Source organism: Sceloporus occidentalis, unplaced genomic scaffold (genome assembly GCF_023333645.1).
Source record: "Sceloporus occidentalis isolate IW3139 unplaced genomic scaffold, rSceOcc1.0.p SCAF_40, whole genome shotgun sequence".
NCBI classification, from domain to species: Eukaryota; Metazoa; Chordata; class Lepidosauria; order Squamata; family Phrynosomatidae; genus Sceloporus; species Sceloporus occidentalis.
In genome coordinates this window covers 1,937,264-1,952,721 of record NW_028317020.1, presented here as the reverse complement: position 1 = coordinate 1,952,721, position 15,458 = coordinate 1,937,264, and the positions used below count along the sequence as shown (strand labels likewise).

The 15,458-nt window shown below is 41.0% G+C and overlaps 1 protein-coding gene across 1 annotated transcript; it reads right to left on the bottom strand.

The window, feature by feature from the left end:
* Positions 1–4,919: 4,919 nt before the first annotated feature.
* LOC149290196 (lysosomal-associated transmembrane protein 5-like) lies at positions 4,920–5,609 on the bottom strand. The gene has a single exon (XM_089489437.1). It carries the CDS (start codon positions 5,607–5,609, stop codon positions 4,920–4,922), a length of 690 nt encoding a protein of 229 aa, XP_089345563.1.
* Between the last annotated feature and the right edge of the window lie 9,849 nt (positions 5,610–15,458).

The following is a 15,458-nucleotide window of genomic DNA, read 5'->3' as shown; positions in this document are numbered from 1 at the left end:
TGGCAGTTTAGTAGAGACTAATCCTACACTAAAGCCAACTGAAAAGGGGGTTACACATATACACACACACTATATGGAGAAAAGAGACTTTGCTTTGTGCCGTGGGGCACAGTCATGTTGGAATACAAAAGTGCCTCTCAAATGCTCTACTGGGTGATTGGGCAAAAATCCCCACAGAAACACTCAAAAATCTTTTAAAGCCTTTTTAGAAGCTGTTATAGCTGCAAAGGGAGGGGGGGCAACTTCATATTAATGTCTATGTATTTAGAATGAGATGTCATAAAAGTCCCTGTTGGTGTAATGGTCAGGCATCACAATACTTTTGTCCATATAGTGTGTGTGTATATATATATATATATATATATGTTTGCAGAGTAGTGTCAAATGACATAAACATTATAAGGATTGTCCCTCTATATTAATCCAATATAGCAGTTTAATCATGACAAAATGACAATAGCTACTAAGCATTGCTGAAAAGTAACAATTTAGTTATAATGTATCAGTCCCCTGGGTGTTCAAGCTTCTTCTATTGAAAAACGTCAGAACCTGCAACAGTAAAAATGACTCACTTGTGCAAGAAAATAGTTCAGGCTCAGCACGGCCCCTGTTTAACAGATTATTGGAATTGAGCAATGTGGGAAATGTCCTGCTCACTCTTTTTTTTTTTTTTATTTAAACTTGCCAAGGATAAGCGGATTTTTCGAGCCCCGCAAACACCAGTAAGATAACATCTAATTAACATAATACTACATACAATGGAAAGGCTGGGGCAAATAGGCAAACTTTTTCATAATGCATTGTCCGAATTAACAATGCTAGAACATGAGCAAATATTCCTTTTCGCAAAACAATTGTACGCTGTTCTACAATTTGACAAATTCACTAGAATTTAGGAGCAAAACAAATTTTGAGCAGAAGAAAGGATCATTACGTAGAGCCCGATGCAAACTTTACATAGACAAAAATTGGCCCTTATTCAACCGTTTTCTAGTCAGACAAATCTTTAACTCAGGGTCATGAAAAAATGAACACACATTAGATGGCAACTTTCCTTAAACTTTTGGCCAACTAGGCTGCCAAGAGTCACTCAAGTAGTCACATCAACATGTAAGTATGTACTGAGGACACCCAAGAGGTCACAGCAGAACCCATCCTATGGCTTCAGGGATAAAAGAAGGCCATTCTAAAAACAAAAAGATCTGAGATCTAAAAGGGGAAATGTCATGAGCGCTTTCAAGCAATGTGATGTCGCGCTGGTTGTTTCATATTGTTCCAAAACCTTTGTTTTTAATTTGAAAAGCAGGAGGTTGGTATTGCAATTATTCACAATATTTAAGTGATTTTCCATTTTGTTTTGAAAACAGTGCTTTGGAGAAATCCATAGTTTAAATGTAAAAGGTACAGTATGATGTTACTAGCATACATGCCCCTTTTTCTGTTTCCCCTCCTTTCTATCCTTCCCTTGAAACTCTATTATACCTTTGGCCCAACCACCTCCTCTTACAAGACTATTATCTCAGCTCACCTGACCCTATCATACTGGGAACGGGTAGCTATGGCCACTTGATGATTGCTGTTGGCTTCTCACCATGCCCATGGTGAGCTGCGGCCTGTACCCTGCAGAGGAGGAATGTGGGAGAAAACTAGGGACCTGGGCTGTAGCCTGGGCCATGCTCTTCAGTCCTTTTGAGGGTCTCTGTAGCCTACAGGAACCCTTTATTTTTTTTTATTTTTTTAAAAAGAAGTGTAAGAAACGGTTTGTAACTGTGGGGCAAACTGATCAACCAGAGTTCAGCAAGTACACTCTGATTGGACATTGCTTTAAGCCCTGCCGAGCATGACAATTCCAATGATGAACAAGACTGTTATATATTAGATAGTAGCAATAACCATAAAGGAGCAGCAGCCAAAGACAAGACAGTCTTGGCAATAGGAGAGAGAATTTAGCAGTGAAGTATAATCATGCGGTTTTTTTAATCTGTTATGACATTAACGTTACGTAGCTACAAAATATAGAAAATATGGGGAAGGGACAAGTCTCATTATGCTATTGCTTACCACAAAACTTTCTAAAGACATCTGTTAGGTAGTAGTAAGAGAAAAGGCCAGCATACAGATAAATGTTCTGATCTCACATGGTTTTAAAATAGAAAACACAACATCAGGAAAGCTGTTTTAAGGTGACACTGGCAACAAAACTATGGTGGTTGTTATTCTGAGATCCCTTAGAGTCATTAAACTGGCCTATCACCAAATGTGTATTAAAAGTACTTTGCAAGCACTTTAATATGCATGTAAGTAAAAATATAACCGATTCTTTTACTTTCACCGAGGTTGCAGTGCACCCACCTCTTCCTAGTCTGGTTGTTGTGCCACTTCTGGGTAAAGATGGTAATTTAAAAAAAGGTAACACTCAGGAATCATGTCTATTACAGTGCATACGACCGCTGAAGTCCCCCCCTTAAAGCAGGTCGGTCCCGTTTCCAAAATACTAGATTTTTCATTTGCGTAGACTATCTGTATTTAATAATGTTAACAGATTAAAAGAACCAATACACTTTATGTCTACACCAGCGGAGCAGCCATCTTCATTTCCTGTTTTCAGGACCAACATGATGTTTTCTCTCCATTACTAAATTCATGATGGCTGTTTAATGCTTTATGCAGTCTTCACAACGGTGGATTTGAAGGGAGAGTTCAGGACAACTGCTCAGTTAACGCTGGTAAATGTATTGTTTAGAAGTTTAAAAGCCAACAAACCCCAAAGTCAGAAATGGCAAGCAAACCAACAGTTAGAAAGAGAAACTGCATCTAACATAATAAATAAAACGTAAGCAAACCATTTAAAAAAACAAAAAAAGCACTTCCTTATAAATAAGCAGCACAAAGCAGTTTTCACAAGTTATTAATGGCTCTGTAAAGGGGAAGTTCCATTATATTTTTTTTGCTCCAACACCATGTTTTAGTTTTTCTTTTAGTTGACAATGCGGGCCGTCTCATGCTCAGTTTCTTAAAAGGATAGACAAGTTTGAAACTAAAGCGACGTTTATGACATCTGTTTCTTAAAGAACCGTAGATTCATTTTAAGTGGGACTCATGGGCAGATTCCATGATAAACAAAGCATGACTTTCCGCTCAAGTGCAGAAAGGTGGATATCGCAAACGGTTGGTGGGTTTAACAATATAACGGTTGAATTTCCGGAACCAAGCACCGCTACAGCCCGTTCAAAACAAGCTCAGGGATGTCAGTTGTCGTGCTCAGGAAGTTTTACATTGTTTCAGGCACAGCCGACAAGCTGTGAAATATACCGCTTTACATTTGTCTCAGTAAATCCAGAGTTTTCTTACGATTATACAGAATACAACACAAATTGTGGGTCATGGCACGTGCCTTATCCAGTATTACCTTAAACGCCTCCAGGAAGAAACATGGAAGCTATGGCGTATTAGTAGGGACAGCGCCAAATTACAGAAACAAGCATTAAACCCGTAGCAAAGGGATGGCTTTATTACATTTAGATACTGCAGTTCTTATGATACTATAATATACATAAGAAAAGAAAAAAAAAAAAACACCCTAAGCTGCAAACAGCGACATACAGTATTTTCCCTTTAATGAAAGTAAATAAACTTTAAAAAGATAAAATAAATTTTATTTTTTACATACTGCTACAATAGGTAAAATAATTTCTTTGGTGTAATTTAGGTAATTTAACAACACCAGTATGAATATTGAAAAGGTTTATAGAGCACATGGATATGGATTTATTTATTTTTTAAAAGAAAAGAGGAAAATTTAAACACTGACAGCACTGAAGCATTAAGCCATAAAAATTCAGCAATGATAATAAAAAATCCCAAAAAACTTTTACACAAGAGCTACAGCTAGCTAAAAGAAATCTAACTTGTTGAACTAGTCACTGTATTAATCTTTAGTACAGAGGAGGCATGCTGGATATGTATAACTAGCATTCTGATTTTAGGTCAAGAGAGGTCCAGGTCTCTTCACAGATGGTAGCGACATTACTTTCAGAACAGGGAGACAAAGGAGCATTGCACAAAATTCTCAAAAAGCCAATAACAGACAGAACTCAATAGCCATTTAAAAAAAATGCAATGGGATGAGTTTGAACAGGTACATAGCATTGTAGTTTGGATTGCAACAGACAATAGACTTTCTGGTGGTAGGAAGGGTTTTTTTTTTTGTTGTTTTTTTTTTTAGAGGGGTTACACTACTTGCTATGAAACGTTACAATACATTGGTACTAGAGGATTATACATAACCCGTCCAAATTCTACAAAAAGTATTACTGGTCATCTTATAAACTACATGGCAAAACAAACTTCAGCTGCTTCCATGACCATGTGGAAGACAGAGTCGACCATTTTGCCAGTTTGTTTTCTTTGAGTCAGACTGTAAAACAGTTGGTGGATCAGAAATAAATGTGTTAATGTTTAGTAGAGGGCCTCCTGAGACACTGGCTGCCCTTGAGCAATACTAAACATTATAGGACTTTCCAGGCAGATCTAAGTTACATGTAAAAGGAAGTAACAGTCGGAAAGACCGACTTGCAGCTGGTAAAAAGTTATGTAATACCCAAGGACTAAACAGTCAACAAAGGAGAGCAATATAGACTATTGACACAGAGTTTAACCAGTAAAAGTATGCACACAGTTGGTGGATCTTAACCATCTCTCTTCAGTTGTAGACTTTGATCACATTCCCAGTGTCAATATCTGGCAATCATTTTAACCATTTCATAGCAAGTAGTGTCTGTTATAATACATATAGAAAATGGCTGTCTCCAGGTATCAATAGGCGAAGGCAGTCATTTAAGTCATATGTACGATCAGTGATATAGGGTCTTATTTATCCACATTTCACCCCTTGATCCCATAGTCTAGAAGGAGCCCCGTTATACAGCGTCTTTCTGAGGCTCGGGGGTTGTTGTCTGACTGTATGGCGGTGGAGGGCTGTCTTTGGCCGGCATGCGGATGGCCTCTTCATAGGAAGGAAGGAGCAGAGGGTTCTTCTCGGACCCAGGGACAACGATGAGAGCCAGGCCGTCCTGTTCGCCCTGTGGCGGGCCCACTCTGGTGATCAGGAAGCGGTAGTATGTCAGCACACAGCGGATCAGGTAGATCTTCAGCAGGAGGAACAGCATGGCCAGCACGATGAAAAGGACGGAGGACTTGGCTTCCACAGCTCGCTCCTGCGACTCCAAGCCAACAAGATAGGGCCTAGTACTGACCAGACGGAGCTCCGAGGGGAAGCGCACAAACAGGCCGCAGAAGAGCAGCAACGAGCCCAAGAAATCGATTATCTGAAAGGCCAGGAAGGGCAGCAGAAGACCCGCTCGCCGGCGCAAAACTCCGAACAGAAGGCACAGGCTCAAAACCAGCAACACGACGGCCAGCGAATACATAACCATCACAGGTCCGGGAGTGCCCCATGGGCCTTCACAAACCCCGCGGCACTTCACCACCTCCACGGTCTGCCACACCAGGGACTGCAGGCTGACGAACACGTAGTAAACGGCCACTCCTAAGACCACCGAGTGCACACTGAAGTATCCGCAGCAACGCGGGGGCTCCTGCGTCACCATTGTAAAACTTTGCCTACAACAACTTTTCCCCGTTTTGTCGTCGATCAGACTGAGCAAGAGCCGGAAGTGCAAATTCCTATATGCCGCGAGACCCCTCCCTCCTCAGGAAACGCGAGACCAGGTTTGACGACACGGACGTCACAGAGTTCTACACACAAGAGAGCTGTGTAGATATGTCTCTGCGGCAGAAGATTCATCTTCGGATATAGAGCATGAAATTGAAGCTCGTGAGGCATTTGTCTCTTACGTTTGAAACTCCAGCGTTTGGAAACATCTTGTGGAGATACGATGAGATCATCGCTGTTACTAGGAGAAAGTAGATGAAAATAGTAAATCTAATCCCCATAGGATCAAACCTCCTCATTCATAAAGAACATTTAATAGAATGTGTGTGTATATTTCATGGCAGCAAATTGTTCTTGGACATACAAAAGAAAAAATTCTGAACATTTTCAATAAGAGGGCTCAAAACATTTGGTTTTATCATTCATATACGCAGTGCTGTCATATTCAGCAGCCCTGTACAATGAGTAGGCACAATGCCTAATGATGCGCTTGTGACATATTGTTAACGTATTGATGCAACGCTGCCCCTTACCATGTGGTGGTTAATTACATTTGGGGTTTTGGTGGAAATATTTGTACCTAATATGCATGTTATTGCATTATTTTGCACTCCTTTTACTCCTGGCTGAGTTTTATAATTCCACAATGTTACGTTAACTCTCCTGAAAAGTCCACCAAAATTTGCTCTGCTGTATTTCCAGATTACTGAAATACCCCACACATGCGTCAACTTGCCAATTACCGTTTCCAAACCTTTTCTTTTTGCTGGCCCCAGGGGCGTAACTAGAAACCTCAGGGCCCCGGTGCGAGAATCTGTTTAGGCCCCCCCCAACCCATCTATCCCTTTCTCACTATCTCCCCTCTCCCTCCCTACCCCCCCTTCTCACGATCTACCCTCTCCCTCCCTACCCCCTTGTCACGATCTACCCTCTCCCTCCCTACCCCCTTCTCACGATCTACCCTCTCCCTCCCTAGCCCTTCTCACGATCTACCCTTTCCCTTTCGTCATATGCCGGCGCTCAGCGTGAAGCGCCGGCACCCGAGACAAACGCCTCACGCTTCCAACACTGCACTCTGGGCAGCGCTGAGGCAGGCGGCGGTGGCGGGAAGCAGAGGAGTCCTGGATTTCTGTCAGTCAGGGGGGCCCAAGAGGTGCCAAGCGGTCGTTTTCAGCAACCGCTCGGCACCCCTTGGGCCCCCCTGAATGGCAGAACTCCAGGGCCCGGTCGCATTCGCGACCCCGGTAGTTCCGCCACTGGCTGGCCCTATGTCTTATTTGGGACTGCCGACTCCAGTTTAAAATACCCCCTCCATGAAAGTATATATTTCTATAAAACAGACCACCTAGGCTATGTTTCTAGCTGGCCATAGCTAAAAGTTTCTGCACTTTTTTCACCAATGTGTGGTTTAGTATTTTTTTTGCACAGGTTATGTACAATAGCAGACAGATCCATCAAAACGCACTCCGATTACTCCGGATTACATAATAACCCACATGCATTGTTTTTTTTTTTTTTTTTTTTTGTCTTGTGTTGTGTTGTTGAAAATACAGGAGCAAAAATTAGCACAAAATATGCCTATATATTGGCTTTGGATCTGTTAGGAGGCCTATGTAGTATTTAGAACGGTTTACCCACCCTCTAGATCAAAATACCTTGCAAAATGCTATATTCTGTAAAGTAGACAATACAAGGTATGTCACTACCAGGGCCGGCCCTACAATGGAGCCGAGTGGGGCAATTGCCCAAGCGGTTTTTTTTGTTGTTTTTTTTTTAAGCGGAGGAGAGAGAGGGGCGGCAAGTGGTTTTCGCTTACCCGCTCGGCGCCTCTGTCTATTCTCTGCGAGCCCTCTAGCTCAGTCTCGGTGCCAGCTTGTAATGCTGAGCGCCGGAAGGGACGTCAATTTCCAGCGCTCAGCATTACAAGCCGGCACTGCGGCAGAGCAGGGAGACCTGCCGCAGGACTGTTTAACGGTAAGTACAAAGAGGGGAGGGTAGATAATGGTGTCTGCGAAGTTTAAAATAAAGACACACACCCCCAGCGTAGGCGGGGGGTGGCATTTTAAACTTCTCCCCAGGCGGCATTAAGTCTTGGGCCGGCCCTGGTCGCTAGAAGCATTTGGACACTTTTCATGTAGCCATTTGGCCACCAATCACTGCCAAATTTTACCATAACAACAATTTCGTGCACTTTGTTTCTTCTGTGTTGCGTACATTTTTTTTTGCACAGGTTATGTGTTACAGCAGAAAATCCAGCCAAACATCCTCAACTTTATCTCCGGATAAGAGAAATAAATACATGGCACAAGTGTAGATTATGTGTAGGTTATGTGCCAAATTTAAAAGAATCCCACATTTTTGTGGCCTTTGAACCAGTTGTGGGATTGTAGAAAGAAAGAGGACATTTAACAGCCATGCCCCAGTCAGGGTTAGGGCAGCACCCAAATTAAATATATTGCTGCTAATAATTGCTGCTAATAATTGCTGGTAATAATGTATTAAATTGTAGTTATTCATAGTTAAGCTTCGCCCCAACCTTTGTGGGCTATACCATTGTGTGCTTCTCCACTTTGGCTTTATGTTTGTTGAATAAATCAGAACATGGTGTAATATGTCATCTGTTGTTGTTCATCTGAGGTTGTATTTACCTAGTTTTTAGACCTGCTAAGGAACAGATGTTATTGTATCCTGATATGGAAAACCATAGAATTCAAAGAGGATGTACTTTCTTTTTCACACGACTGTATATCTAACCTTTAAGATAGTACCCTGCAAAGATGTAATTTTTTTTCTAATAGAATCGCTGCCTCACTCTGTTGATCACAGTACATGCATGGAGGGACTGGCCAATATAAACGAGTGCTGCCCCCTCTGACAGGCCCAGTACACTCACAGAGTCTGATAGCCGGAATACAACATCATTTCCCAGCACACAGGCAGTGAGTGAGGGCCATGTGAGTGAGCTGTCATCAGCGGCTGGATGAGCCTTTCTTGAAAAAAGGAAGTAGGTAGGTGTGTGTATGTGGTTGTGTGAGTGACTGTGTGTGACTATGACTGTGTTTATGTGACTGTGTGTGGAGCTATATGAACACTTAAGAACAATTATTTTTTAGAAATAATCAACCAGATTCAGAACACAATAATCACAGAATAATAAAGGATGCCCATCAATTAATCACCTTTATATATATATATAAAGGCAAACAATGATTATGATAAGAGCAATTCATTTATCAAGGTTGATTAATATTTAACTGGGGCCAGTAATTTATTATAATCTGTAGCAGTTTTGTTTGTATTGCCAGGAAATTACATAAATTAAAAGGTGCTGTTCCATCTAACCTGCTGAATTTAACATTTGTAACACATTTCTAGAGCTGTTGAATACACAAGCCTTTGCCAGAAATAAATGGAATCATGCCTGTCCTGTTTTTATGTGATCAAATGTGAAGAACAGAATAAAATCACAAATCTGCTAAAGTTGTTTGCTTAATATACTGCAATTAAAGTGGAACTGTACAATTAAGAAAAGAAAATATTGTAAAAATTGTCAAACACAGGAAGAATTTATGAGACCTAAATAAGAGGTGTTTGGCTATTTTACATATACACTGTGAAGTATTTTCTTGGATGCAAGACAAAGCAAACCAGAAACAGACTTTAAAGGTCATACGGGGACATTCCCTACAATAGTGCAGTGATAAGCACATGTGTTACAGATGTTTGCCTTTTTTTGTAAGAAGCAGTGACCTCTCCTAAAATTATGTTTTTCATTTGCAATCAGGGACAGTTAGTCCCTGGCTCATCACGGTTGGAATGCCCAGGATAATAGACACTTGCTGCTATACACTTCTGTGACATTTGCCCTGCTTCGAAACAGAAGCACTACCTGAAGAATGGGAAGGGTGGGGGGTTCCTGCTGTCTTAGGATAAGAGCTTTGTCTAGACATGTTTCCAAAATAGTACTGCATTGAAACATTGACTCAGGGAAAAAAAGCTTTAGCTAGTGAAAACTTATTATTGGTTTGTTTGGAGCAGATTTTCATTTCCTCATATATATTAGTAGGAGTGGTACTATCTTAAAGTTTTTATTACATATAGTTTTAAGTTAATATTCTATAGTTAGGGTGATGGGAGTTAGTGGGGAATTAGTTACATAGGGTTAGGTAAGAGTGGTACTACCTTATAAGCACCTTAAGGTTTTTATTACATATACTTTTAAGTTAATATTCTATAGTTAACGTGGGAGTTAGTTAGATAGGGTTAGATTTAAGGTTGGGTAGTGGTTCAAAAAACAAAACATAACAAAATTGGAAAATAAGTGATATATATTATATAGTTTCCAACAGAGCAGGTTAACAAAAATATTATAGAATAGATTATATTTATATAGAATATAAAGTCTTGCATCTATTAATACAGTTAAAAAATCCCTACATTTGTGTGGGTTCACTAAATGAGGAAGAATTCCTCTGGTCCTTTAGGTGAAAAGCTGGCTAAGGGGTTAAAGATGAGCCCCCCTCCCCCAATAAAGCTTTTGCTAAGGGCCATCCCAAAAAACTACAGCGTGTCACATGGAACTGCACCTTTAGGAAAAATACTTTCATAAATCAGCCACTAGGCAAACATGACTTTCTGATACATACAATTCCCGACAAAAAAATGAAGCACAGGAAAAGTGACTTGGTTTATTTTACCGAACAGAGGAACTGATTTCATTACTTTCCTCAGAAATTAGGAAATGTTTTTGTTATACAGTATGTCACGTGGCAGTCTGATTTCTGAAATGCCAGGATTAATCAAGGTTCTATATGCAGGCTGACAAGCACAAGCCATAAACATTTCCTAAACTGCACCAAGGAAAGTACATTTGATTCAGTAGCGCTATCCAACACTCTAAGTATCAGGAAGGATGCAGGAGCGATGACTTATTATAGAAGCCCTGGACCGGACTGGCAATCTGGCACATCAACAAATGCCCAGAAGGCTGTTGGCCAACAGCTCTCCATACTCACCTGATCTGCCACTCTAGTGTACGGCCACCAGCTGGACATGCCTGACCACACCCTGCATGAGCATGGAAACATAATACATGGCCCCTCACCTACGTCATTTGTCAGTTGATTATGAGGAACAGCTTACTTCTTTCAAGACTATTCACTCAAGGTTGAGTTGACAGGGGAATTGTGGTTTTAACTACTTAACTTCGCTATTCATTATGAAGAGAGAACCCAAGTGAGCTTGGGCTACAGGAAGAGCTTGGCAGATCTCAAATAAATGTATGCATAAAGTTATGCATTCTACAGAGCCAGTTCAGAAATTCTTGTTGGCAAAATCTACCAGTGTTGGCCCTTTGTAATCAAATGAGGGAGTTGGAACCAAACTCTCCTGTCAACTCTCCGTTTAGACCACTGTTTCCTTTTCGATTATAGTGGTATAGTGGGGTCTATATCTTTCTTCACCTTCAACCAACCATCGACTTAGGTTGCCCAACAAGAGAGTCTCCAGTGAACTTGAGGGTTTTTCCATGTGTTTTGCTCAAGGCATCATTAACTACAGTACTACATAACTGGGCCACTGTAGTACTTGTTTGTACCAATAGATGGCAGCAAAGACCAACTTGATAAATCTCATGGCACCGAGTGGAATTCCTAAAATGTAAAAGTAGAGACCATAAATCATAGAAAACAGATTTATATTTCTGGCATTGATGAGCTCTTTTATAGTAAAGGTCAAGCCACGGGAGGCATTTAGTGTCCCAGTGCTAGCGAGGTTAGCAGGGTATGGGAGTACATTTGATGTGCTGTTTGTATGTATTGTAGGCATTCATTGTACATTGTTTGTATCTGTTGCACAGGTGAGATGCATTTAGGTCTATTCACTAAAGTTCACAGGTGAGTCACAGTTTCAACTTCATTACACATGGAGCTGGCCCTTAATGTATAATGCATAATGTCATTGGAAATGACTACTCTAATGAATAAACCCCTAGGTGTGCAGGCCCCACATGACTAATGCACATTATATGGTGTCATTGACCGTTTAAGTACCAGATAGGTATAAATGATGTATATAAAAGAACACCACAATGAGAGAATAAGTATTAGATAAGTTATGACCCATATTTTGATATTGGAACATCAGTTTTTAGACTACCATTTGTGAAAGGGAAACATCATAGCTGCACCACCATAGGCAGTACATCAAACACACACACTATATATATATATATATATATATATATATATATATATATATATATATATATATATATCAAACGGAAAAATAGCACTTTTTTCATAAAATTGAAGTTTCAGTCCCTCACATGGCCATTGAATGCAGTCTAAGGCCTCTGTAGGGTAAGTGGGCCATTTGGAGCGATCTCTTCTCTAACCAGCCCATTGAGCAGCAGTTCACTATGAGGCCTGATCACCCAACCCCTCTGGTTTTGCGGCAGGAAGACTGCTGCCCTAGGCCCATACGTTAGTGTCGCTGCTGCTGCTGCTGCATGTTCCATAATTCTGTGTCTGGCAGACGGGACTGGAATGGGGTAATCGCGGGATAGCTGGGAGATCTTCTCATTTGCCTGCACAGATCTCTCTTCTCCTATTCCCGTACATTCCTTTACATTGCTATGTTCTTAGTGTTGGGGTACCACATCCAGTGGCATAAAACTAAATGCAGGTACTCTGAGTTTCAGTGAGTTTACACTTGCTTGTGTACTTTTAGACAAACCCCAAGTAAATAATACGTTGCTGAACATCTTGTTCATGGTTTGGCAATAAATAATTAAAGACGCCATTAGCCGCAGTCACTTCACCTTTGTGCGCACAAGAGCCCCACTGCACAGGCTTACATTATACCAATGAGGACATTATAGCATGACTCCCAGCCGCACGCTTTACTGCAGAACCACGTAAAAGAGAAGCGGGTGCCAGTAGACATATATTACCACTATTACAATGTTTCCTAATTCTCTATATAAATCTATAGCTTCACCTCAATACAGAATACCCGTAGAAAAAATATTGCATGCGCCTAAAAAAATACAACAGTTAATATATAAAGAACAATTATTTATATCCGTATGGTGGCCGGAGGCAAGGATTTGGCTCTCTATTGTGTACTACGGCCCTAGAGAAGTTTGAAAGACCTGTTGCCTGAGCTAGTTTTGCCCCAAAGCCCAAAAATTGGACTAGACTATATGTTTTATGAATTAGCCTATATGTTTATTGTGCGAAAACACTTTCTATGCACAGTTTATAGTTTGATTTAGAAACTCCATAATGTACATTGCATGTTTATCACATCTTTGCTGTTTTTTATATGACTGGCTGAGCATATTGGGAGTGGAACTGGTTGAACATTTATCTGAAGGCACATTTCCCCAGGCATATATCAGCTATGCAGTGTTAAGGAAGAGGAGTCTGGTACCGGGATGTGAGATGCTATATACGAGTTATTTTCAGGCTGGGGGTGGGATTATAGTGGAAGGGAGGGAGTGGAAGTGACTGAGTGGTGTGTGGAGGAGGGAGGAGGCTTTTGTATACAGGTGGGGTTAGATCTTGAGTAAAGGGGCTGCTAACATGCTCTGCTCTGGTGCCTGCTTCTGGAATCCAGGGCTTGGATACAAAGACTCATTCTGTACCGGTTTCCATTCAAACTTACCCAACGTGTCCTCCTAGCGGCTTTCCAGTTCACTCCCAGTCCAGAGCACTAATTTCCAGTTAAATTAGTACTGGGTTTACCGCAGTTATTTACCCCATCAGGGATTCGCCTTTCGTAGTTCTAACCAGTGTGGATCTCTGTGTACGCTGGTTCCGGTCCAAGGGGATCTCTCTGTACTGGTTCCGAGTAAGTGGATCTGTGTGTGTGAAGTGACTCTCATCTGGTTGATACTCCTGACTCTGGGCTGGTTTTAGTGGATCGGCTTCAGGAGGGAAGGCAGGTGAAAGGTAAGTGTTCGCAGAAGCTCTGTGGGTCTCATTCATTGCCGGCTGCTGTCTCAAGCAGCGATCTATATGTCTTTTTCAGGCTTTGATGTTTTCTATTATTTTGTTTGCTTTCTTTTTGTTTTGATCGTCTTGTGAATAACTGTTACATTCATACACGGCAACTTTCTAAATGAGCTGACCCTGAGAGTCTTCCAGTATTTACCCCTCTAATCATGCAGATTCTCATCAGCTGTGTTAACTCGGAAACGTGCTAATTGAAACCTTGATTTGTGATAATTTAAAGAGACAAGCAAGCAACATCACACATTGCTAGCAAAATCACTAATTAGGAGTCTTAGTTAAAATCAGATCAGAGTCATCTTCAGATTGTGTGATCCTGAGATTTTGCCCCTTCACCTTGAGTTTGAAGCCAAAAACCACAAAACCCTGAGGGGTCGAATTCCCAGGTATTGTTATATTTCTGGAACTCAGGAGGGTGATCGCTTTAGCTTGCAGGGTTACAGGAGGTGGAAGATTTACTGAAGTGCCTCCGAAGTTGATGGGTGAAATATTATTAGGGATGTAGAACTGGAATACGTCTGTAGTGCATATTGATTTTTGGCAAAAATAGTCAATAGCGCAGCTAACAGAATTACAAAAATATTTCCTAAGAATGTTGAAAGCCATGAACATGTTGGCCATCATTCAATGGTATATTTGTCCCCCATAGCTTGTCTTTTTCTGAGGCAGACCATCTTTGCTATAATGTTATGCATTTCTGTTCATAACTAAAAAGAATGCATTGTTGCCGCGATGAAAGCAACCAATCCCTTCATTTTTCAAATGAAAGGCATCATAAACCTGGTATGATGTGCTGAATAGCTTTGTATGTTACTGAGGTCAATAAAGTAGAGAAATTATAGAAGATATAAAAAAGCTGTATAAAATGAAATCTCTTATTTGGGTGAATATCACAGCATTTATGAAGTACCAGAGCCAATGCTGGTGGAAAATATGTCTCCAGTTTTAAAAACTTTTTTGACATCAGCTGTTTATATGGTGAATACCCTGCTCTTAGGGTGAGAAAATTAACATTTTCTTTTCAGGACACCTGTACATGTTACATGTTGCTGACCAGTATGTATACTAAGAGAATCAATTACTAAATTACGTTATACACTACTTGTTATGTCCTGTTTACTCATTGTACTGCGCTACGGAATTTGATGGCGCTATATAAAATAATAATAGAATTTGTGTGTTGAAAAAGGTGTGATGGTGTTTGTGGGAGTGCATGTGTCCAGTTGTAAGCACACGGATCAGCACAGGCAGCCCACCTTGACCTATATTGTATGCGGCTGCCTAATGTTGATCCCTGGGATACCCTTACCCTTAACTGGGTAAATGCACTCCCACCCCATCATATTTTGTGTTTTAAATTATTTCAAGAGTCCAAGTTGTGAGTAAGAAGGAACATTAGCTTCCACGAGCCAGTCCCTGGAGATTTGATGGGATGATCTAAGAGCTGCACACAGTAAAGGGTGGTGGTGGCTCTGTGAACCTGTTAGACACTAGATTTGAAGCACTGTGTGATACGATATACGTGTATGTAGCATTCTCACCTGTCACAGATACGTAAGCCTGGTACTGAGATGTGAGGCATTAATGGACTTCTGGGACTCTGTGAGCAGGCAAACTAAGCGGTCCTGATTATTTGCACACCAGGCTATTCCCTTTTCATGATGCCGGGTCTGGGCAAGTGGAGAGCATGGATGGTCACACGTGGATGAAGGTGGCCTCTTGGCTTTTCTGTGGAACTCCAAGCAAGCAGTTTTTAGGTTAAATTAGAT